Consider the following 26,310-nt stretch of genomic DNA (forward strand, 5'->3'; position numbering starts at 1 on the left):
AATTATGTGATACTGAAAACCTCCTGTATTATAAATACAAATAATTCAGGCAAGAGATGCTTTCCTCTCATCTCAAACATGGAAGAATTATAAGCCCTTTATTATAAGTGTTGGCCATTTTTAAGAGGAGGAATGTCTTAACATCCCCCGCCACGCCCACGAGGATATATGAATAAATGCCTGCCGGTGTATGCCTGCCTTGAATTGGAAAAACAGGTATTATTACTCAAACACCTCCCACTCCAGAAACCCTAACCCCAGACCCCGCCCCACACAAACCCCGCCCCTTTCTCCCACTGCGGGTCCGGAATTGGCGCAGTGGGCTGACGAAAGACGTAACCTCCGTAGCCTTCTACGTGTAGCTACCGGCTCTGCCTCTGGGAGTTGAAGTTTCCGAAAGAGGACCTTCTAGAGTGGTAAATACCACTACAAAAAGCTTTCTGAGAGGTTATCAGATTCCCCGACAACTCCTCTGTTCGGTAAGTCTCTCGGCACGGAGGCTTGCGCTCGTCTACCTTTTGATATAATCCGGGAGCAAAAGGAGCGCGTGCCAATCCCGCCGTCCACTAGCAGTAGGACTTCCGGGGAAGAGGTAAGTGGGATAATGGAAAACCGTATCAAAGACCAGCTCCGGAAGGAAATGACGTCAGAGAGAGCGCCCCTTCGGCTCGCCAAACAGCTTTCTGATTCGTCGGCTGCAAATTAACCCCGCCTCTGGAGTGCGTCCGCGCGTGGGTGACATGGAGGCGAGAGTCGGGCTCAGTCCTGCTCGCTAGTGTGGGACCTATTGCTGTCGACTTCTGTTTGGGGGTCAAGATACGGGTCCTAGTATGTAAAGTGTGTTCGCTTCCCAAGAATGAAGGGAGAGGGAAATCTGGACTCTGAAAGGCCGGAAAACGAGTTGTGGTTGTGCCACTTATTGTCAAGAGACCTTGGGCAAGTCGCTTTTCGTCTTTAAACCTCGTTTTCCCTCATTTTTCCTACGAGGGCTGATGTCTCTCAGCGCTGTGAAATGTGGGAAGAGGCCAGGGGAAAGTTGCTGCAGGTGCTGGTAGGCCCCACCGTGGTGAGCTGAGGACTATTTTAAGAAGTCCGAGGTGTTACTGAATTTCCCTGAAACGTTTTGTGTTTAAATTCAGGAATTTTTCTAGAGATACACAGGATAGCAACGGCACAGTTCTCGCTTTTTTTTGTTTGTTATAAATCCTCCGCCTTTCCCCATCATGGCCCAGGCCTCTGCCTAAGGGACCTCACAACTGAACCGAGTAGTTATTGCAAATCTGTCCCGCGCGTTTTAAAAAAGGGTATTCCTTCTTTACCACCGTTAGGTCTTTTAATTCCGTTCTGCGGTTATTTCGACATTCCTTTGGATGTTTCTGAAAAGGAGACTATGTTATAAATTATTAAGACTTTAGCCCAATCAATAAAGCCGTGAATTTTTTTTTTTTTTTTAACTTTCGGCCAGTCACACTCATGATGTATATTCTCCCTGCCAGGAGTTGTGCTAAGAAGTGGAAATACAAGGATAATAGAGATACAATTTTTTAAATCTTTATCTATCCCACACGAAATTGCCTTAGTCATCTTTATCCATAGTTAGTTTCATAAAACCACCAGATAATCTATATCTAACTAAACGAACCATTTAAAACAATTCAGTGCTCAAGTAAACTAAATTTGCCACAATTATTTCTGTAATTGCTACAAAGTTGGTTGAACCTAGTGAGTGAATTAAAATGTGCTGTGAATAGCACTGCATGTGAGGGACGAACGCAAATCTGCCGTGGTGTTTATATTTTACTTAACAGGTTAATCTGAACAAACTAGTGCATAGTTAAATGCTTACTGTATGTTACAGGCAGTAGGAGTTGGTACATGTCTTTGTAAAGTGTGTTGAAAGCAATAATGAAAGGATCTCAATCTAGCATCATTAGATGCTTGATCATTGCATCATTCCCTGTAATGTATCTAGCTTAGTCAAAGCTTTAAAAAATTTTCTTTTACTACATTTCTTTTTCTTAGTTGGAAATAACTTTTAAAGTAGCAGTGATAATGATATTGACCAGCTCATGACCTTTGTATTTGATAGGCTTTTAAAAAATATTAGTATGCAATGATAAGCAACTTAAATTTAACTTGGACTTCTTGGGAAAGGCAAAAGCTCCCCCTGGTGTGCGTGAGTTGTAAATTTTTCCTGTACTTTGTTAAATTAAAAATTTTCAGTCTAGAGCCAATCAACACTTGCTCTTTTGACCAAACGTAGGCAACCAGTGAAAAACGATGCCACTGATGATAGAAATATTCTCTCCTACAATATTAATCAATTTCACGAAGAAAGCAATTTGTTTCCTTTGATTTTTAATTGTGCCTTAAAGGCCGCACGTTTGGCTTGTGTTCCTCCATGCCAAGTCGCTTCAGTTGTGTCCGACAGTTTGCGACCCTGTGGACTATAGCCCAGTTTCCCCTGTGCGAGGATTCTCCAGGCAAGGATACTGGAGTAGGTTGCCATGCATTCCTCCAGGGAATCTTCCTGACCCAGGGATGGAACCCACGTGCATTGTCCGGCAGGTTTGTTTTTTTTTTTTTTACTACTAGCGCCACCTGGGAAGCCCGCACATTTAGCTTAATGGGCAGGTTTAGCTTATGTTTTCTATATTGTGTTGGATATATTCATTGCTAATTTTTATTCATGTGTTTATTTTTGGAAAGGAAATAAAAGTGATCCTAGGAGTCACAATGTATGTTTAAAATTTTTCCTATCTTTTCAGGCTTTCTGTGTTCCGTCTCCTGTTTCTTAAATTGAATACTAACCCTATTTTCTAGATTAAAAAAAGTTAATGAACGCACTCAAGGTTCTACATTTACCTCCAGTTACCTTTTTGGCCTATGTTTCTCTCAAGCTGTTACTCACATTTTTTAAATGCTCAGACATACGATTTTTTTCGTTTTATTTTTCTGTCTGAACTCTGAATCAGATTGTGAGGTTGTCTTCTAATTCATCAATTACCTCTTGGACTCCAAGTAATCTGGAGTTTGCCTCATATGTTGAAATTTTTGACTTCACTTTCTGGTTTCCAAATTGGCTTTTTTTAAATGAATTCTTGTTTTGCTATTTTTATGCCCATTTTTGTGTATCAATTTCTCAATTTTTGTTTTTATGGTTATTATTCTTCATTAACTCTTTTTTTCCCCTCATTTCCTGTCCTTTTATAATTTTGCTTTGCAGACTCATTTGGAATGGAATTATAGCTTTCCTTTCCAAACTGCTTCTGTCTACTACTGATTTTGTGGTTTCTTCTACCCCATGACCCTTTTCAGTGCTTCAGGCCAGTAGCAGAGCCTATATATGTGGTTGAGAATTTCAGTCATATTATTGTACATTCATATGTCACCTCATAGCTGGGCCCAGGTTGTAGCCAAGAGGCTGGTGTCTGTTTCCCCCAAGTAGTCAACTTTGTATAAGCTATCTTTAATTTTACCTGTTGTTAAGCTTTTTTCTTGGAAAGAGGAGCCTCACCCCTAACACCAGTTTAAGGGTTCATCTTAAATTGCCTCCCATCTGTCTCCCATCCTCTGTCTTGTATTATTATTTTTCTCTTTAAAGATAGGAGAACTCTCAGCTGTCTTTACACAGCAGACCTTGTTCTTAATTTTGATTTTGAGAAAGGCTATACTTTTTTTGTTTCCCCTTTTAATATTTTATCTGCGACTGTCATGTGTTGCGAGCTTGGAAGGCAGGATGTCACTCACATAGACTTTTGGCAGTGATCTCTAGGAAGTTTCCCGATTTTTTTTTTTTTTTTTTTTTTTTGTGCATTGGCATACAAGTAGAACCAAAGGGTTTTTCCCCTCCGTTATCTTTTGGTGACACAGGTCTTCTCCGAGCCTTTCAACAGCAGGTGGGTGAAAGCAACACAGCTCTTTAATATTGTTTGGAAATTCCCATTTTCTAAATAAGACTTTGGATTTCTAGAAGACAGTAGTGTTGGATGTGGGCTTGAATCTTTGCTCCATTATTTCATTCAACAAGTATTTTGAGGACATGTTTTTTGCAACATTTGCTGTAGGTGCCTTGTTTCTTAGGAATTGTATAATAGCTTTGTAACTTTGGGCAAGTAGTCTTTGTACCTCTTCCTTTGCAAAGTAGGCATATATGACTACCCCTTAGGGTTTTTTCAGAGAGTAAATTAGATAATAACTTTTTTATTAAGTATAGTAAGAATTAATAAATGTTTGATGTTACAATTTTCATTACTTTTAGAAGTCCTTTATAATATCATATTCACTCATTTATTTGTTCTACCTATACATAATAAGCATCTACTAAGTGCTCGGCACTATGTTAGTGTTGCCAATGTAATGTTGGGCAAAAGGAGATGTTAGCTAGCCCTGCCAAGTGGAGTTTCCAGTGGAGAGTCAAAGTTGAGTTTCATTTCTAGGAGATGATCTCCCTTAAAAGAAATGTTTCAGTTCAGTTCAGTCGCTCAGTTGTGTCCAACTCTTTGTGACCCCGTGAACCGCAGCACACCAGGCCTCCCTGTCCATCACCAACTTCCGGAGTTCACCCAAACCCATGTCCATTGAGTCAGTGATGCCATCCAACCATCTCATCCTCTGTCATCCCCCTCTCCTCCTGCCCTTAGTCTTTCCCAGCATCAAGGTCTTTTCCAGTGAGTCAGCTCTTCGCATCAGGTGGCCAAAGTATTGGAGTTTCAGCTTTAGCATCATTCCTTCCAATGAACACCCAGGACTGATCTCCTTTAGGATGGACTGGTTGGATCTCCTTGCAGTTCAAGGGACTCTCAAGAGTCTTCTCCAACACCACAGTTCAAAAGCATCAATTCTTTGGCACTCAGCTTTCTTTATAGTCCAACTGTCACATCCATACATGACCACTAGAAAAACCATAGCGTTGACTAGACGGACCTTTGTTGGCTAAGTAATGTCTCTGCTGTCTAGATTGGTCATAACTTTCCTTCCAAGGAGTAAGCATCTTTTAATTTCATGGCTGCAGTCACCATCTGCAGTGATTTTGGAGCCCAGAAAAATAAAATCAGCTACTGTTTCCCCATCTATTTGCTATGAAGTGATGGGACCAGATGCCCATGATCTTAGTTTTCTGAATGTCAAGCTTTAAGCCAACTTTTTCACTCTCTTCTTTCACTTTCATCAAGAGGCTCTTTAGTTCTTCTTCATTTTTTGCTATAATGGTGGTGTCATTTGCATATCTGAAGTTATTGCTATTTCTCCCAGCAGTCTTGATTCCAGCTTGTGCTTCATCCAGCCCAGCGTTTCTCATGATGTACTCTGCATATAAGTTAAATAAGCAGGGTGAGAGTATACAGCCTTGATGTACTCCTTTTCCTATTTGGAACCAGTCTGTTGTTCCATGTCCAGTTCTAACTGTTGCTTCCTGACCTGCATTACAGGTTTCTCAAGAAGCAGGTCAGGTGGCCTGGTATTTCCATCTCTTTCAGAATTTTCCAGTTTATTGTGATCCACACAAAGGGTTTGGCATAGTCAGTAAAGCAGAAATAGATGTTTTTCTGGAACTCTCTTGTTTTTCCTATGATCCAGAGGAAAAAAGAAGTGTTTGGTTGGTGGCATAAAGAAAACTTGTGAACTCTTACTTGTATTCCTAGATGATTCTTTCCCCTCTTAGTAATTTTGCAGTGTAGTAAAATGTCAGGGCTTTGCTCTAGCCCCTAAATCATGCATCTTAAAATTTCTTGTCTTGCAGTGAAAATTTGGTAAACTTTCTAACTTTTCTTAGGCACCCCATATGTCCTATTACATCATTGCATGTTTAAAGAAGGCAAGAACCATATAATAAAACCGCTGCTCAAATTGTGTTCTGTGAAGTTTTTTTCTTTCCAGTCTCTGAATTGTGGCGATTGTTCTTTTTTCTTTTAGTTGTTGGCTTCTCTACACAGACTTGTTAGCTATCTCTGTGAAAGGGAAGAATTACCCATTTTTGTGTAAGACTGATAGAATATTTGCAGACTTCATTTGCAGTCTTTGATAGGGATAAAGAACACATATTCTTAAGCTATAATAATTAAAGAGAAAAGATATTTCAGTATTTCTATCATTTTCCCTGCTCTAAAGGCAAGTTTAGCTCTAGACAGTGGATGTAAAGATGTGGGTTGTGGTTTAGTTGCTAAGTCGTGTTCGACTCTTGTGACCCCATGGACTGTGGCCCGCCAGAATCCTCTGTCCATGGGACTTTAGTTTCCAGGCAAGAATACTGGAGTGGGTTGCCATTTCCTTCTCCAGGGGCTCTTCCCGACACACAGATCAAAGCTGGGTCTCCTACACTGCAGGTAGATTCTTTACCAACTGAGCTACCAGAGAAGACCTTTAAAGATGTGGGTGGTTAAATCTAAGTAAGATGTTTTAGATGGCCCTGAGTATTCTACAACTGATTACAGAGTCAGTTTACATATTTTGTTTTTCAGCTGTGACTTAAGTGAAAAATTTATAATTACATATTTATAATGAAATATGTTGGGGGCAACTCAATTTTTTTTCTGTACTGTCCAAAATTTAGAAATATATAGCGTACCTTTTTTCAAAAACCAATTGTTGAGTGTCTACCCAGATAGTGAAATTAGCATTTTTCCTGTATGACAGTATTAAAGACAAGTACAAAAATGTGCTTTCCATCTCTTTTAAAAAAATAATATATATTTCTTTTATAAAACTATATTTTCATTATATAAAATTTGGAAAATGCAAAAAGCCATGGGTGGGTCAGAATTAAAACGTGTGTGTATATATATATATAAACAAAATTGAACATTTTTTGTTTTGATTTTCTTATTTAACAATTATTTCCCTTTATTGCTAAATAATATTGAGAAACATTTTTCTTGGCTGCTTAGTATTCCAGTCCAGTGTTATAGGTGAACTGTAATTTATATTTAGTCCCCATTTGGTGACATTCTAATTTTTTATTGTTAAAAATAGCGGTAATACATGTATTCTTTTCCATTAATTCTGTTTATATTTCTAATTAATTTACAGGAATTCTAAGGAAATAAATTATTGTAAGAAAGAATATCAACATTTTAAATCTCCTCAAACATATAGGTCTGAGTAGCCTTCTGGGAAAATTGTGCTATGCTGCCAATAGTGTATGAAAATATCCCATTTCATCAAATGATCTTTGCCAGTAAATGATGATTGATTGCTTAAATTTGCACTTTTTTCATTACTAATATGGTTTCATTTTAATCACATCCTTTGGTCTTTTTTTTTTTTTTTTGGTTGTAAATCATCTGTTCATGTTAGAGTTGCTTTTCAATTTTTCAGAGGCATCAAATAATGTCATCTGAAATGTTGCCAGCATTTAGTGAGACTTGTAATGTTGAAAGACAGCAAAACTTAAGTGAAGACGGAGAGGAAAATCAGAAGCCAGGATTAAGTGAAAGGTTTCAACCAATATCTAAACGGCAAATGAAGAAGCTAATGAAACAGAAACAATGGGAAGAACAACGAGAACTCCGCAAGTATGTATCAAAATGCATATATTCTACCCCCATTTAGAGATATAGAATGTTGGACCTTCAGTATATAATTATGCAGTTACATAATTATGCAGTAGTAATTATGTTAATTAAGTTGGGACTGTACATATTGTTAGCTCACTTTGTCAGTTGGCTACTAAAACTGTTTTAAGTTGTTTTCTTTTTTAGCAATGTTGCTGAATTTACACAGTATACTTTTCTCACCCACACCTATTGTGAGTAGCACCCCAATTTCTAAAGTAACCAGTTTATAAAAAGGATATAGTTAGCATCCATGTCCTAGATATGGAACAAAAATAATCATCTCAGAAAGGTCAAATTTGGGCCTAACATTGATTTTGCTAGAACTATTACAGGCTTTGGTAAGAGCAGTTAGGCTTAAGTTGTTATTGTAGAAGGACAAAACTTATTAGAAAATTAATTGTTGATGTAGATGAGAGAAAAACCTGAGGGTTTTTTTTTCATAATTTTACTTTTTAAAAAATGGGAGCAGCTTTTTCTTAAAAAAGAACTTTTATTTTTATTGAAGGGCTTCCCTGGTGGCTCAGGTGATAAAGAATCTGCCTGCAATGTGAGAGACCTGGGTTTGATCCCTGGGTTGGGAAGATTCCCTGGAGAAGGGATTGGCTCCCATTCCAGTGTTCTTGCCTGGAGAATTCCATGGACAGAGGAGCCTGGTGGGCTGTAGTCCATGGGGTTGCAAAGAGTCAGGCACTACTGAGTGACTAACACTTTTTCTTCATTTTATTTTTATGGGCTTCCCTGGTAGCTCAGAGGGTAAAGAATCTGCCTGCAATGCAGGAAACCTGGGCTTGATCCCTGGGTTAGGAAGATCCCTTGGAGAAGGGAACGGCTACCCACTCTAGTATTCTTGACTGGAGGAATTCCACAGACAGAGGAGCCTGGCGCACTGCAGTCCATGGGGTCACAAAGAGTCAGACACGACTGAGCAACTAACACTTTATTTTTCATAGTTAATTCACAATGTTGTGTTAGTTTTAGGTGTACAGGAAAGTGATTCAGTCATATATATTTATATATATATGAAAGTGAAAATGTTAGTTGCTCAGTTGTATCCAACTGTGCGACCCCATGGACTGTAGTCCGTCATGCTCCTCTGTCCATGGAATTCTCCAGGCGAGAGTACTGGAGTGAGTTGCCGTTTCCTTCTCCAGGGGATCTTCCCGACCCAGGGGTCAAACTTGGGTCTCCCATATTGCAGGCAGATTCTTTACCATCTGAGCCACCAGGGAAGCCCCATATATGCATATACATACACATACATACTTTTTCAGATTCTTTTCCATTATAGATGATTATAAAACATTGAATATAGTTCCTTGTGTGATACAGTAGGTCCTTGTTGGTGGTGCTAGTGGTAAAGAACCCGCCTGCCAGTGCAGAACATGTGAAAGACACAGGTTTGATCCCTGGGTTGGGAAGATCCCCTGGAGAAGGGCATGGCAACCCACTCCAGTATTCTTGTCTGGAGAATCCCATGGACAGAGGAGCCTGGCAGACTATAGTCTTTAGGGTTGCAGTGAGTTGGACACAACTAAAGTGACTGAGCACAGAATGTGTATGTAAATCCCAAACTCCTATCTTCCCACTCCCTTACTATCCACTCTTGTAACCATAAGTTTCTTTTCTGTGTCTGTGTGTCTACTGCTGTTTCATAAATAACTTTATTTATATCACTTTTTTTTAGATTCCACATGTAAGTGATATCATATTTGTCTGAGTTACTTCACTTATTATGATGATGTCTAGATCCATCCATGCTGCTGCAAATGCATTATTTCATTCTTGCTTATAGCTGAGTAACATTGCATTGTGTATATATACCACATCTTCTTTCTCCATTCATTTGTCAGTGAACATTTAGATCCTTCCATGTCTTGGTTTTTGTAAACAGTGCCTCTGTGAATGTTGGGGGTGTATGTATCTTTTTTAATTAGAGTTTTCTCTGGCTATATGCCCGGGAGTGGGATTGCTGGACCATATGGTAACTCTATTTTCAGTTTTTTTAAGGAAACTCTATACTGTTTTCTGTAGTGGCTGCACAAATTCACATTCTCAACAACAATGTAGGAGGGCTTGCTTTTCTCTTCATCCTCTCCAGCAGTTGTTATTCATAGACATTTTGATGATGGCCATACTGACTGGTGTGAGGTGATATGATAGTTCATTGTAGTTTTGATTTGCATTTCTCCAAAGCAACATTGAGCTTCTTTTCATGTGCCTATTGGCCATCTGTATGTTTTCTTTGGAGAAATGTCTGTTTAGGTCTTATGCTCAATTTTCGTTTGGGTTGTTTTGTTTTATTTTAATATTAAGCTGTATGAGCTTTTTGTTTATTTTGGAAGCAAATCCTTGTTAGTTACATCATTTGCAAATATTTACTCCCTGCCCATATGTTGTATTTTAATTTTGTTGATGGTTTCTTTTCCTGTGCAAAAGCTTTTAAGTTTATTTTTGTTTTTACTTTTGTTACTCTAGGAGATGGATCAGAAAAGATTTTGCTGTGATGTATGTTCGAGTAGTCTGCCTATATTTTTTATAGTATCTGGCCTTACATTTAGCTCTTTAACCCATTTTGAGTTTATTTTTGTGTATGGTGTTAGGGAGTGTTCTAGTTTCATTGTTTTCCTTGTAGCTATTCTGTTTTCCCAAGACCACTTACTGAAGAGACTGTCTTTCTTCCTTCCTGTACTCTTTTCTTCCTTTGTCATAGATTAATTGATTATTAATTGATATGTTTCTGGGCTTTCTGTCTGTTTCATTGATGTATGTGCCTCTATTTTTGTGCCAGTGTGATGCTGTTTTGATGACTATAGCTTTGTAGTATAGTCTGAAGTCAGGGAAGATGATTCCTCCAGCTTCATTCTTTTTTCTCAGGATTATTTTGGCTTCAGGGTCTTCTGTGTTTCCATACAAGATTCAAAAAATTTTGTTCTAGTTCTGTGAGAAATGCCATTGATATTTTGATAGGAATTGCACCGAATCTATAGATTGTTTGCATAATATGGTCATTTTCACAATATTAATTCTTCTAATCCAAGAACATGGTATATCTTTGTATCTGTTTGTGTAATCTTCAATTTCTTTCATCAGTGTTTTATAGTTTTCAGAGTTTAGGTCTTTTGTCTCCTTAGGTTGGTTTATTCCTGGCATTTTATTCTTTTGATGAGATGGTAAAATGGGACTGTTTCCTTAATTTCTCTTTTTGATGTTTTGTTGTGTAGAAATGCAATTGGTTTCTATGTGTTAATTTTGTATCCTACAACTTTACCAAATTCATTGTTGAGCTCCAGTTATTTTCTTTTAGCATCCTTAGGATTTTTTGTGTACAGCAGTGTGTTATCTGCAATGACAGTTTACGTTTCCAATTTGGATTCATTTTATTTCTTTTTCTTTCTGTCTGCTGTGGCTAGGATGTCTGAATCTATGTTGAATAACAATTTTACTTTTTTTATATGTGGTTATAATTGTTGCTTGAAAATCATGTAGGGAAATGATAAAAGTAAAATTTTTTATAACTCTCAAACTCAGTATTTTAAAAGTTTTCTAAGTACATATAATGGGCTGTGTGCTGTGCTGTACTTAGTCACTCAGTTTGTGTCTGACTCTTTGTGAACCCGTGAACTGTAGCCCACCAGGCTCCTCTGACATTGGAATTTTCCAGACAAGAATACTAGAATGGGTTGCCATGCCCTCTTCTTCAGGGGATCTTCCCAACCCAGGGATCGAACCTTGAACCCAGGTCTCCTGCATTGCAGGTGGATTCTTTACCAGCTGAGTTACCAGGGAAGCCCCATATAACGTGCTACCAATAATAAGTGAACTTATAGTTCAGATCTGTGTAAAAAAAATTTTGCTTTTGCAAACTCATTTATTATGTCAGACTTTTAGACTATCTAAAATTTCTGGTATTTGACAATTTTTGATTCACAGAAGTGGCAGTTTTTTATGATTTAGCCTACTGATTTTAAAATAATTTTTTCTTTGTTTAGAAGAGTTTTGTAAATATCCAAATAATAAAAAGTTGCTTTCAATTACTAATTTTAGACAAAAGCGGAAGGAAAAACGCAAGAGAAAGCAATTAGAGCGACAGTGTCAACCTGAATCAAATTCAGATGGAAGTGACAGAAAACGTATTCGAAGAGATGTTGTTCACAGCCCACTCCGCCTTATCATTGACTGTAGTTTTGACAGCTTGATGGTACTAAAGGTATCATGAATCATTGTCAGAAAAATCCTGTAGCTGAATTAGGTTGAATAACTCTTGCTTTCATATGTAATATTACTTTGATATAATTTATGTACTAAAATGCATCTTTTTTTCTTTTTAATTGTGGTTTTTAATGTACATAACAAAGTTTACCATCTTAACCACTTTTAAGTGTACCGTTCAGTAGTGCTAAGTACACTTACGTTGTGCAGCCAATCTCCAGAACTCTTTCTCATCTTGCAAAACTAAAACTCTGTACCCACTGAACAAGCATTTCCGTTCCCCTTCCCCCATCCCTTGGCATGGCCATTCTGCTTTCTGTCTCTATGAATTTGTCTACTCTGTGTATCTTATATAAGTGGAATCCTACTTTTGTGACAGATTTTTTCTCACTGAGCATTATGTCTTCACTGTGCCGTGCTCAGTTGTTCATTCATGTCTAACTCTCTGTAACCCCTGGACTGTAGCCCACCAGGCTCCTCTGTCCATGGGATTTCTCAGGCAAGAATAACGGAGTGGGTGGCCATTTCTTACTCCAGGGGATCTTCCTGACCCAAGGATGGAGCCCATGTCTCCCACGCTGACTGGCGGATCCTTTACCACCACGCCAGTTAGGAAGCCCCTGCATTGTTGTGTGTGTCAGAATTCCCTTATGTTTTAAGGTTGAATACTATTTTAGTGTATACATAAACCACTTTTTGCTTATTCATTCATCTGTTGTCAGTGGACATTTATGTTGCTTCCATCTCTAGGCTATTTTGTTGGTTTCTTGTGTGTGTGTTTTTTAAACTGTTTTATTGAAGGATAGTTGATTTACAATGTTGTGTTAGTTTCTATTGTAAAGTGACTCAGTTATGCATTTATATATATATGTGTATATATATACACACATTTATCCTTTCTCATATTCTTTTCCATTATTTATTACAAGATACTGAATATAGTTAGCTGTGCTATACAGTTGTACCTTGTTGTTATCCATTCTGTGTGTAGTAGTTTGCATCTGCTAAATCCCAGATTCCCAGTTATCTCTTTCTCACCCCTTGGCAAGCACAAGTCTATTCTCTGTCAGTCTGTTTCTATTTTGTGGACAAGTCCATTTATGTCATATTTTTAGATTCACAGGGAAGCGACACGCCTTTGTCTTTCTGTCTGACTCACTTCACTTAGTATGATAGTCTCCCTAAGTCCATCCATGCTGCTGTAAGTAGCATTTCTTTTTTATGGCTGAGTAGTATTCCATTGTATAAATATACCGTGTCTTCTTTTTTTTCTTAACTGGAGTATAACCGCTTTAAAATGTTGTATTAGTTTCTAGTGTACAGCAGTGTGAGTCAGCTATATGTATATGTATATCCCCTCCCTCTTGAACCGTCCATCCCGCCTGTCTAGGTCATCACAGAACACCGGGCTGAGCCCCTTGTGTTTACACGACAGCGTCCCACCAGGTACCCGTTTCACACGTGGTCGTGTGTGTATGTCAGTGCCGCTCTCTCAGTTTCACCCTCTCCTTCCCGCTGTGTCCACAAGTCCATTTTTCATATCTGTGTCTTCTATTCCTGCCTTGCAAATAGGTTCATCAGTGCCATTTTTCTAGATTCCTTATATATGCATTAATATATAATATTTGTTTTTCTCTTTTTCTTACTTCACTCTGTATGACAGACTCTAGGTTCATCCACATCACTACAAAAGACTCAGTTTTTTTCCTTTTATGGCTGAGTAACATTCCATTATATGTATGTATGTACATCTTTATTCATTCATCTGTTGATGCATATTTACATTGCTTGCATGTCCTATTGTAAATTGTAAATAGTGCTACAGTGAACACTGGGATATATGTATATTTTTGAATTATGGTTTTCTCTGAATGTATGCCCAGGAATGGGATTGCTGGATCATATGGTAATTCTATTTTTAGTTTGTTAAGGAACCTCCATACTGTTCTCCATAGTAGCTATTCCAGTTTATTTTCCCACCAACAGTGTAGGAGGATTTGTTTTTCTCTACCTCCTCTTCAGTGTTTATTGTTTGTAGATTTTTTGATGATGGCCATTCCGACAGGTGTGAGATGATACCTCATTGTAGTTTTGATTTGCATTTCTCTAATAATTAGTGATGTTGAGCATCTTTTCATGTGCTTTTTAGCCATCTATATGTCATCTTTGGAGAAATGTCTGTTTAGATCTTCTGCCCATCTTCTGAGTTGTTTGTTTTGATATTGAGCTGCAAGAGCTGTTCTGTTTTTTTGGAGATTAATCCCTTGTCAATTGCTTCTTTTGCAAATATTTTCTCCCATTCTGAGGGTTGCCTTTTTTGCTTATGGTTTCCTTTGCTGTGCAAAAGCATTTAAGCATAATTAGGTCCTGTTGTTTATTTTTGTTTCTATTTTCATTACTCTAGGAGGTGGATTGGAAAAGATCTTGCTGTGATTTATGTCAGAGTGTTCTGTCAATATTTTCCTCTAGGAGTTTTATATTACCTAGCCTGACATTTAGCTCTTTAATCCATTTTCAGTTTATTTTTGTGTATGTTTTTAGGAAGTGTTCTATTTCATTCTTTTTCTTGTAGCTATTCAGTTTTCCCAGTACCACATATGGAAGGGACTGTCTTCCCTCCATCATGCAGTCTTGCTTCCTTCGTCATAGATGAGTTGATGATAGGTGCATGGGTTTATTTCTGGGCTTTCTGTTCTGTTCCATTGATCACTATGTCTGTCTAGGTGCCAGTGCTATACTGTTTTGATGACTGTGGCTTTGTAGTATAACCTGAAGTCAGGGAGCCTGATTCCACCAGCTCTGTTTTTCCTTCTCAAGATTGTTTTGGCTCTCCAGGATCTTTTGTTTTTCCATGCAAATTGTAAAATTTTTTGGTTCTAGTTCTGTGGCAAATGCCATTGATAATTCAATAGGAATTGCATTGAATTTGTAGATTACTTTGGGGAGTGTAGTCATTTTCACAGTATGGATTCTTCCAATCAAAGAACATGGTATATTATCTCTCCATCTGTTTGTGTCATACATCTTTGATTTCAGTCATCAGTATCTTCTCATTTTCTGCATCCAGGTCTTTTCCCTCCTTGGGTAGGTTAATTCCTGGTATTTTATTCTTTTTGATGAGATGGTAAATGGGACTGTTTCCTTGATTTCTCTTTCTCATCTTATGTTGTTAGAGTATAGGAATGTGTATTCTACCCAGTAAGGCCCTCATTCAGATTCAGCAGAGAAATCAAAAACTTTACAGACAAGCAAAAGCTAAGAGAAGTCAGCACCACCAAACCAGCTTTAATGCATCCTAAGTTGGGACTTGCCTGGTGGTCCAGTGGTTAAAACTCCTCACTTCCAATGTGGGGGACACAGGTTTGATCCCTGCTCGGGGAGCTGAGATCCCACATGCTGCACAGAGTGGCCAGAAAAAAATAATAACTTTTAGATTTTTAAAAAATTGTTTTTTTAATTTTTCCTTAAAAAATGCTTCCTAAATTAAGCTTTTCAAAATCTGTGGCCCTATATTAAAGTATTAAATACCTAATAAGTTGCTTTTATTCATATGTATATATATAGACAGAGGGAAAGACAGGTACTGTAATAGGTTATGAAACTCAGTAACTACATACTAATCGTAAAGAGCTGTGGAGGGTTTTGTTATTAATCCTAACTGAAAGGAGGGGGAAAAATATGGTTGGCTTAAGAGGATTATTTAATAGTTTGAGAAATTTGGTTGTTTAAATAGTGCTGCTATGTTTTAATTACTTTCTAAACTTTTGTAAGTTGTGAAAATTTTAATACTATGGCTCTAAGAGTTTTATTTTTTTCTTTTGTTGTTTCCTAAGAAGAGTGAAAGTTTTCATAAACTTAATATTTTAAGTGGATACAAAATATGAAATTATGGGTTACTTACAGAGTATTGACTTATATTAATTATTTAAATAATGTGTTAGGAAATTGAATGGAAATTAATCAGAAAGGACTCGTATTTCTAAAGAAGAAATGTACCTATCTAGTTATCCTTCCTGCTTATTCTGTTCCACTCGGATTATGAAATGGCCACAGGTAATTTTGAAAATATTACTTTAAAAATTGCACTCTTTTATAGGACATTAAAAAACTTCATAAGCAGATTCAACGATGTTATGCAGAAAACCGACGAGCACTGCATCCTGTGCAGGTATGTTTGAGGAATTTAAAACAAACTTCCAGTTTCCTTTTATATCTTCCTTCAGAAAAGGCATAGACAATCCTGTTTGCCTTTACAAGAATGAGTCTTACAGATAATGTTTTTTAATGAGCTAAATGTCTCTTTGGGAAAATGTTGTATTTTTCTACAAAAATTGAATATTTTAAATGTTTTTCATACATTATTTTCAGACACACTGTATCCAGTCATCATCAGTCCTATACACCTTGACCTGTTCATTGTTTTGTAGTTGAACATCATCATTAAAGGACACATGCATATTTTCATACCAATTTCTCAGCTCTCAATCCTTCCTTTCTGGGGAGTAGGGGAACTGCCCCAGGCTGATACATGCCATTGTGCCTGTTGGCCAAATTTTCTCTACTTAAAAGGATTTTGAGTCACTGATAATTTTGAAGGATTGAGGGAGTGATTTGTGAGACTAACTGACTGCTGGTAAGAGCAGGGTCATTTTCCTTATTGTTTTAATTCTAAGTGAGCTAAAAATTAACTCTGGCTCACTGATATTAAAAACTAGAAAATCTTGTTAAAATTTTGGTTACATATTTTCTTTTTATCAAGTGATAGTAATATTATATTTTCACATTTTAGATTATTTTCACCCTTGATTAGATTTCAAATAGGTTTCAGGGTTTAAAGTCAAAGCAAACTTATGAAGACTTTGGACTAGTAAAAAATAACAGTAGTGGCAAAAGAAGGGGAAGGGAAACTTGACATGGAAGCAGGAATTTTATAGAAAAGTGATCATTAACCAAGAGGCAGATTATAACTGCTTAGAAAATAGAATGAAAATGTAGGTGGAATACAGAAGTTAGTGGGTTAGGAGATGCACAAAAATACACATGTCTATCAAAGATAAATCTTGTCATGTTTAAAGCCATAAATTAATTTTTAAATTAATCTCATAAATTAATTTTTTCTAGAATGAAAATATTTTGTTTCATTGATAGTCAAATTAGTGTGTGAGGAAATAAAATATTGACTTTAATAGTCTTTCAGTCTGTTTTTCTATGCCTGCCAATCTCTTTATCAGTTTTATTTGACAAGCCACGGAGGCCAGCTGAAAAAGAACATGGATGAAAATGACAAAGGATGGGTCAACTGGAAGGTAACTAAAATCAATTAACTCAAGTATTTTTAGGCTTAAAGGTCTACATTTTTTACCTGAGTTCTACATAGTGCTAACAAATATGAGTCAGCAGCTCCAAACCCTGTGTATCACTGTACCTAAGTCTAAGTTTACCAAGGAGAGAAGCTAAGAGACTTGAGATATAGTTTGTACCTTCTTTCATGAAATCTCACTTGCTATTTTACTGCCAACTTTAAAACGTATTTTTTAAAAAAGGAAAGAATTTAAAAGTCTATATGCAGTGTCAACCCAGCAAACTGGCTATATGTTATTTATAAGAGTGAAGTCACTCTAAAATTTGGAAATGTACTTGTTTTCTTCTAAATCTGTTCTGTACCCTCTGGTGTCCACTCTCCACACATGGCTGTTGAACTCTTAGAAGTGTGACTGGTCTGATTTGAGATGTGCTATAGATGTCAAATAAACATTGGATTTCAAAGATAGCACAAAAAAGAGAAAGAATGTAAAATACCTGCTTAAAATGAAAAAAAAAACACATTTATTATAAGTTGAAATGGTAACATTTAAGGTATATTGTGTCGAATACAGTGTACTGTTAATTTCGTGCATTTCTTGTCACTTTTTGAACTGTCTGATCCGTGTATTTTTGGCCGCGCTGGCATCCGTTGCACGCCCGGGCTCTCTCTGGCTGCGGAGAGTGGGGCCACTCTAGCTGCAGTGTGCGGGCTCATTACAGTGGCTTTTCCTGTTGAAGCGCGCAGGCGCTCGGTACTGGGGCTCCAGTCGTTGCTGCTTTGGGGCCCAGTCGTCATGGTGCGTGGGCCTAGCTGTTCTGCAGCATGTGGGGTCTTCCCAGACCAGGGTCAGACTTAATGTACCCTGCACTGCAAGGTGGATTCTTAACCACAGGACCACCAGGGAAGCCCCTTGTCATGTGTTTTTTAATGTGGCTACTAGAAGGATTCAAATTACTCACTAGAAGTGAGTATGTGGCTCACTTTTTTTTTTTTTTTCTATTGAACTAAACTACTCTGTCGTTTGCAAAGATAACTAATAGGTTGGCTTTAGTACCAATCCCTAAGGAACCTTAATCCTATTCTACTCAGAGAAATGGTGGGTTATTCTTACACTTTTCCCCTTTCTCCAAGCCAGTTCTCACTGTGACAGACTTTCCCTGTCTCACTCATTAATCCTATAATGACTGCATTTTTTAATTTTATTAATAGTCTATAGAATAAGATATTTTCAAAAGTCTTTTTAAGTTCTAAAGTATAGTATATTTACCAAGTTTTATGTTCATGCCTGTTTTCCTAAGAAATACTGTAATGAGTTAGAGTAGGCATACTTTCAGTTATTTTATGGCTTGTAAAATTTATTATTTTATACCACCAGTTTTCCAGAGACATATGAATTCACAAGTTTCTAATTATGCACACTCCTCTTGGGGCCTTTATTAAGCATAGGCATCGTATTTGTCGTATATCATTTTCCAGAAAAATGGCTGCTTATTAATCAATAGGCTATATATACTTAGGTGAGAGGTCTCCTGCTTCATTTTTTTATTTCCACAAAAATTATTGAGAAGTGCCATCTAAACCTTATGATGTATCTTCCTTTTTTCTTTTGGTGCAGTTTGCAAAATTCTGCCTACTGTTGTTCAGCCTTGTACCTCTGACCTGATAGTTTTGGTAAAGAAGATTTCAAATGTCTATTTTTGTGGAAGTAGATACATGAAAATTATTAAATCTGTAAGCCCTTTCTTTTTGATGATTCATATAAATGGAGAAGGAAGTAATTGGAGAAGGCATTCTTTGGCTGGAGAACAATGTGAGCAAATATATAACAAAAATGCATTGTTTTGTTGGAACAGGAAGTTAGCAAGATAGATTGGTGCTATATTGAGGTGAGAGTTACTAAGTTAAGGGGCTTGAATTTTAATCTACAGATAAATATGAAACATTGAGAGTAGTGTTTTCAGAAAACGAATCCCCCAGCCATATGAGGAAGTAAATTGGAGGGATCTGAGACTAGAGGTGGAAATAGCATCAGGAGGCTACTTAGATGTGAGGTGAAAAGATGTTGGAGTGATAGGTTCTAAATAATACATTGTTATAATATTCTTTCAGACTTCCTGTCATATGTTTTTTGGTTGGGTTTGTCTAAGGAAAAGAAAATAATCATTTTTAGCCAATTTTCACAAAATCCTGTTAATTAATAACATCTTTCTCTTTGTGTTTTAAAGGATATCCATATCAAACCAGAGCACTATAGTGAATTCATACAGAAAGAAGACCTGATTTATCTTACATCAGATTCACCTAATGTATTAAAGGAATTAGATGAATCAAAGGCCTATGTGATTGGAGGATTAGTAGATCACAACCATCACAAGGTACATACTATTAAGTTTTTATTTTTGCCTTTGCTCATACTTGAAAAAATTGCTGTACCAGTGTTCTTGATAGTAATGTTAATTTTCTTGATAGTAAATACTGAGAGCTTGTATTTACTGAGTACAGCGATATTTCAGTCACCTTTCTATCCAAGCAAAGCATTTCACATATGTTAGCTTGCTTTATCCTTATGGCAACCCAGTGAAGTCAGTGCTGTTAGTATGCACAGTCTACAGATGAGGAACCAGAGGCACATAAAAATTAAATCTAAAATCAATAATAGTTAGTAGACACTTAAAACTCCAGATTGCTCTGGAGCCCACATGCTTAAATGATTTTCTGTATTGATAAATGCTGCTTTTGCTAATCAATTTCTAGGCTGCTGCTTTTGCTAATCAATTTCTAGGCTGCTGGTAAAATTTATATTAATTTATACCAAAATTTATATCCAAATTGGTAAACTTATGCCCATTTTTAAATATGTGATGATATGGGATGTATTTTCTGTCCTCTTTAATTTGTACTTTTGTCTCTTCCCACCTCCTTACCCTCATTCAAATGAAAAATTACAGAAATACAATTTCTAAAAGAAAACATTTTTTGTATTTTGCCAGCTCTGTCGCATTGTGCTAAATTAAGCTCAACTTATTTAGTTAAGTATCTGCTGAAATGTCAGCTGAATAATACACAGTAATTCATTATTCTCATATAGCACCACTGTGCAGGAAAATTTTATGCATTGTTGGAAGTATTTATATCATCGTATTGCAGTATGGTAACCCATTGGCTGGTTGAGCATGAGTTGTACATAGTATGATTGAGAAATTGAGTTTTTCAAAAGTATAATTAGTTTCGGTAGTCACATGTGGCTTCAGTAAAACAATACAGCTCTATAGCATCATAGGGAATTTTATCAGAATGATCTTTAGCCTTTTTATTTTTTTCTTAGAAAAAAATCTATTTTCTTATTTCTGTAGAACTAGTTTTTTTCTTTGATGTTGTGTTTCTCTAAACTAAAACAATTTTGTTTTCAAAAAGACCTGATTCGATCTATTATCAAATATTGGCCTCTAAAATATGCAGACTATTGGTAATTCCTCTGGCAATCCTTTGGTTAGGACTCTGTGCTCTTGCTGCCGAGGGCCTGGGTTTAATCTGTGTTTGGGGAACTATCAGATCCCACAAGCTGTGCAACATGGAGTGGCCAATAAATGAGTAATTATTTTTTGAAAATGCAAATTATTAGTTGAGAAATTTAGCTCTTTTTCCTCCTGTGTTATGTCTTTGGGCTCTTTTAGTCCTGATTAGACCCAGGCTTTAAGGATTTTAATTTTGAGAAGAAAATTCATACTCAGCATTCTTTTTTTTTTTTAAGTTGAAATTCATGTATCCAATAAGTATTATTCCATTGAAAGTTGTATTATTTGTTTACTTTTGTGTTTCTCACACGTAAATTAAGTGTAACATTAATAGAATTTCTAAAATGTTTACATTTCATTAAAACAAAGTCCTAAGACAGGATTTAAGTTGATTTCCTTTCTAAAGCTTTTTATTCTACCATGCTACCATGCTAAGGTTGGGTTTTGTTTTTTTTTTTTTTTTTTTTTTTCATAATTCAGCATTCTTTTAATTGACAGAAATGAAAAAATAAAATTTATAGACAATAGGAAATTTTTTTCATTCAGGTTTTTATCTCATCAGTTTTTGCCACTTGTGCCTCTTAGTGCTGTATAATTGAAACAGTTCTATCTTTCAGATTCATGAGAAGAGTGATGATGCTTCTATAAGAATTCAGTTTGAATACTTTAAGCTGAGAAAAAGGCAGTGTGGAGTGATGAGAAGCTGCTTGAGTCAGGAGGCATGAGCCAGGTTTTTCCTTTGGTTCTGCCACTGACGAACTTTGTGACAGGATAGACAGCATAATGTCTTTGGTTTCCTTGTTTGGTTAAAATAAATACCAGCAACATTCTGACTATGTTTATTATCAAGAGAATGTTTTCAAATTAGCTGTTAAATATACACACACCAATTCAGATTATATTCTCTGAACTGAAGTCTTTCCTAAAAATTATTTATTCTATCATAGAGTTTAACTTTAAATAATGTAATGTTCTAGTCCAGGTGATGATGTCTTTGTTTTAGGGACTCACGTATAAACAAGCATCAGATCATGGAATTGATCATGCACAGCTTCCCCTTGGGAATTTTGTGAAGATGAATAGTAGAAAAGTTTTGGCAGTTAATCATGGTAAGCTATAAGTTTATAAGCTAAAAATTTACCTGAGTGAACATTGTGAAAAAATAACCTTCTATTTACATTTTGTAAAAATAGAAAATATATACCTTTGGAAAATTAAAATTAGTCATTTATGATTTGTTTGACTGATACATGCATATTTTAGAAAGTTCTGAAGGTATAAAAAAGTGTAAAGAAAAATAAGTAGGTGTTATTCACTACCCTGAAATACTTCATAGTAACTTTTTGGTGTTTCTCCCAAGTTTTTTTCCTATGCATACATATCCTTTATTATATAATTGAATTCTTACTGTATTACATAAAATGTTATAAATGTGGGCTGTTTTCCCTCCATTTATATTTATTGAATCATTGTTAATGGCTGTGTAATTTTTTCTTCATCTGAATATATCAATACAATAATACAGCCATTCTTCTGTTGTTGACATGTTTTTCTTTTTACTATTGTAATTATTATAATAGATATCCTCAGACTTAAGTCTTTGCCTGGAGTTTTGCTTTTTGAAACTTTTTTTAGTAGAGATTTTTGTTAGTATACAACTATTAATTGGGTTTTTTAAATTTTTCTGTAGCAGGCTCTAGGGAGTTATAGAAATGAATTTATTGATTCAAGGAATGAACCTCTTCCAAGATTTTTGATATATAATGGATTCCTTTCTATCATAAAGTAATGCAAATTTACCCTTTCATCAATATGCTAAAGTGAGAGGAACTTGGAGGGATAGTATTTAAAAAAAAAAAAAAAAAAAAGACAAGACACTCCCCAGAGTGAGTGGAAAGCTAGAAGAAATTTAGATTAATGGTAGCTCCCCCCCAACTTCTTTTTTTGGGGGGGGGTTGTTAGCATTTAAAGGATAAAGATATGGAAGGAATAAAGAATAAGAAGGAAACAAAAGAGGGGTCCTCTGTCTAGTAATTATAATTGACAATGGAAAATGGTAAACTTCTGCGGGCTTAAGAAAGGATATGAGGAAAAGCTACAAAGTAGCAGCCTTGAGAGCCTTGGGACATATTAGCTCTGACAGCTAATACAGAAGAAGAAAGTAATAAGAACAAAGTAGTTATTAGGACATATTAGCACTCTTAACACAAAAGCAATGTATTTTAAAGTATACAGCACTGTGATGAGCTAGGCTAAGAAACATACGGAGTTTGTCTTTGTTGCAGTGTTTGAGATTATTCTGGAATACCTGGAGACAAGAGACTGGCAAGAAGCATTTTTCACTATTTTACCCCAAAGGAAAGGAGCTGTTCCCACAGACCAAGCCTGTGAAAGTCGTTCACATGACAAGAAATTCGCCAGAGTTGAAGGTGGATTAAACAGTGATTCCAGTGAGGAGGAAAATAGGCATGAGCTAGATTCAACACATGAGGAAGAAAAGCAGGATAAAGAAAACAGCACTGGATCTACAGTGAACTCTGTGCCACACTGATATCATCTTCTTTTTTAAGTTTAAGGAAAAACCAGGAGAAAGTGAGATGTTTCATAGAATATTTGAAATGGAAGGAAATGTCATTTTATTTCTGTTGTGAATTTTTTTAAACTTTTTGAATTAAGTGATAAAAAGTACTCATAAGAAAGCATTTTTTTTTGTTTTTGCATAAGAGTTAAATATGTAAAATAAAAAATAATTTTCTAAGCCTCAAACAAGCATTACTTGAAAATATTACCCTATTAGTAAATCTGTATTCTTTTATTTACAAGATTGTGTTCTTCAGAATGTGCCTTCTGACCTTTCAGTTTTATTACTATGTGTTTATATCAGTGTCTTTCTGATTTATTGCCTGCTTATTTGTGGAGGCAAGTATCCTAAATCTCCTTTAAATCTAACAAAATTTTCTGAATGGGAAGTTACCTTCTATTTGCAGCTTTTATGTTCACTTTAATTATTTCAAAGGAATATAGTGATTTTAGGAAAAAAGAAGTATTGGATTGATAAAGGGCTTCTGTGGTGGCTCAGTGGTAAAGAATCCACCTGCCAATGCAGAAGACATGAGTTCAGTCCCTGGGTCAGGAAGATCCCCTGGAGAAGGAAAAGGCAACCCATTCCAGAATTCCTGGATTCAATTGATAAATTCAAACATTGATGTCTTTTGGAATATGGACCCATCTCTATTGTTTTGTGTGTGTGTGTGATGCCCTTTGTGGTTCTAAGGCAAGCACTGAGGACTTAAGAATTTAATATATTTTCTTAATTTAAATAATGATGGTAAATTATTTTGATTACAAAATTAATTTTTCAGCCACCAGGGAAACCCATTTTTCAGGCTAGATTATTTTAAAAAGCTGTTGATGGATTTCCCTGGTGGTCCAGTGCTTAAGAATCCACCTTCCAATGCAGGGGACATGGGTTCGATCTCTGGTCTGAGAAAATTCCACATGCCGTAGGGTAACTAAGCACAAGCGCTGTAACTACTGTGCCTGTGCTCCAGAGCCCCCCAGGCTGCAGCTGCTGAGGCCCACGTGCTCTAGAGCCCGTGCTCCAGAAGAGAAGCCACTGCGATGAGAAACCCATGCACAGCAGCTAGAGAAAGCCCACATGTAGCAGTGAAGACCCAGCCCAATCGAATATAAGTACATAAACTTACTTTTAGAAAAGGCATGGACGGGTCCCTTTTTGTCATTTCCCAAATTTAAAAAGAAACCGCTCTTAAAAAAGTAGCCCTTAGCAGCTATCCTTTTCTTTCCATATGTGCTTCTTTAAAATAATGTTGGTTCTTAAGCGAATAAAATTAACTTTATATGTGCATCTGTCTATCGTATAATATTTAAGCTAATGTAAGTATGTTTCTGTAAATAATATAAGCATGTATGAAAATATGCATATAATTATATAGATACCTGTCTGTCCGCATCATATATAATTCTGTTATTGATGATAGGATTGAGTTGCCATATCTATATTATTTGTGTGAATGTGCTGAAAAACACTAAGGAATTTAAATTTCATAAAATGTAAATATCTATAACTAAACATTTATATGAGGGCATTGGCAAGAGATGGTGGAGCTAGTAGATGTTTTAGTTCCTGCCAGTAAATGTAGAGCAGTTATATTTAACGTGATTATTCTTCATCACAGCTAAAGTAACATTCAGAAGCCTTAGTTACTAAGTTTGGATAAATTAAGTTTCTGTTTTTTTTTACTTATTGGCATCTCAGATTATACACATATTTGATCGAAAATTCACTGAATTTAATATTGACATCCACTGACTCTTTTGTTGCTTTATTCTTAGTACTCTATTACAGTAACCCATCTAAAGGTCTGTGAGAAATGTATGTAAATAAAGAAAAGCCCCCACAGTTGTAGAAGAACAGAGCTTGTGTCTTAAGTTGTGTTTTTCAAAGTTACAGGTTTTTCTGAGTAAGTATAGTTAGTAGCATGGAATGTTAGGCTTATAATTTAAATCCTTCCATATGGAATAAGGCTCAGTTTGATATTGAAAAGTGGGGAAAGGTCATTACAAGCACCATGTAGTTTAATTTTCACTAATTATACAAGCCCTATGTTATTTCCAGGGCTGCAAACAACAGTAGTTTATTTTAAAACAATTGTAGTTTGTTTAAAAACAACAGTAGTTTATTTAAAACAACAGAAGTTTATTCTCAAAACAAAAGAAATGTACTCTTTATAGTTCTGGAGACTGACAGTCCAGAATCAGGGTGTTGTTCGGCTCATACTCCCTCAGAAGGCTAGTGAAGATTCCTTCCTGGCTGCTTCTAGCTGTCAGTGCTTGCCAGCAATCCTTGGCGTTCCTTGGCTTAAAACTGCTTCACCTAAATCTTTGTTATCACATGGACTTCTGCCCTCTCTCTTTTGTGCTTGTGTGTGTCCTTTTAAGGATACCAGTGATTGGAGTAGGGTTCACCGTTATCCACTGTGACTTCATTTTAACTTGATTTTATCTACAAAAACTGATTTCAAATAAGGTCACATCCACAGGTACCACATACTAGGACTTGAACATATCTTTTGGGTAGATACAATTCTGTTCACTCCAAGTCCATATCTAATTTGGATTGCTGATGACAAGAAGGCAAAGATGACAATTAGAAATGACTAATTTCTGAGGTATTTAAAATTTTGTTTTTCTTTAAATAATTGTAATTTTTTCTTATTTTACTGTGTTCTCAAAATTGTTTTAGTTTATCTGAGGTACTTTATTTAAAAACTTAAGTAATATTAAAGTCACTTGTATTGGAACATAGTAAAGGTGGGGAATTTAGTTAGTACTTAAATGCATCAAAAGGAGATATGTCTGCTGAAATAGTAGGATTTTCTCTCATTCTTTTTTTTTTAATTTTTAAAAGTTTATTTTTATTGAAGTTTAGTTGATTTACAAGATTTTGGGTGTATCACAAGGTAATCCAGTTATGCATACACACTATATTTATAAAATATACATTTATTCTTTTTCAGGTTCTTTTCCACTATAGGTGATTAGAAGATATTGAATATTGTTCCCTATGCTACATAGTAAGTCCTTGTTTATCTATTTTGTATGGAGTAGTGTGTATCTGTTAATCTCAAATTCCTAATGTATCTCATCCTCCACTTTGCCCTTTGGTAACTTAAGTTTGCTTTCTGTGTCTTTGTGTCTGTTTATG

At 36.1% G+C, this 26,310-nt stretch overlaps 1 protein-coding gene across 1 annotated transcript in view; it reads left to right on the top strand.

Moving 5' to 3' along the window:
• The first annotated feature begins 275 nt into the window (after positions 1-275).
• Positions 276-26,310, top strand: part of TRMT10A (tRNA methyltransferase 10A) — a 33,887-nt gene continuing 7,852 nt past the window's right edge. The window contains exons 1-8 of the mRNA XM_040237801.1: positions 276-479; positions 7,315-7,511; positions 11,598-11,760; positions 15,859-15,930; positions 16,994-17,068; positions 19,293-19,442; positions 21,586-21,691; positions 22,868-26,179. Of these exons, the coding sequence (XP_040093735.1) occupies positions 7,327-7,511; positions 11,598-11,760; positions 15,859-15,930; positions 16,994-17,068; positions 19,293-19,442; positions 21,586-21,691; positions 22,868-23,133 (1,017 nt within the window). The 5' untranslated portion in view covers positions 276-479; positions 7,315-7,326 and the 3' untranslated portion in view covers positions 23,134-26,179. The remainder of the gene's footprint in view (positions 480-7,314; positions 7,512-11,597; positions 11,761-15,858; positions 15,931-16,993; positions 17,069-19,292; positions 19,443-21,585; positions 21,692-22,867; positions 26,180-26,310) is intronic.

The sequence above is a fragment of the Oryx dammah genome, unplaced genomic scaffold (assembly GCF_014754425.2).
Source record: "Oryx dammah isolate SB20612 unplaced genomic scaffold, SCBI_Odam_1.1 HiC_scaffold_3, whole genome shotgun sequence".
Lineage (NCBI taxonomy): Eukaryota > Metazoa > Chordata > Mammalia > Artiodactyla > Bovidae > Oryx > Oryx dammah.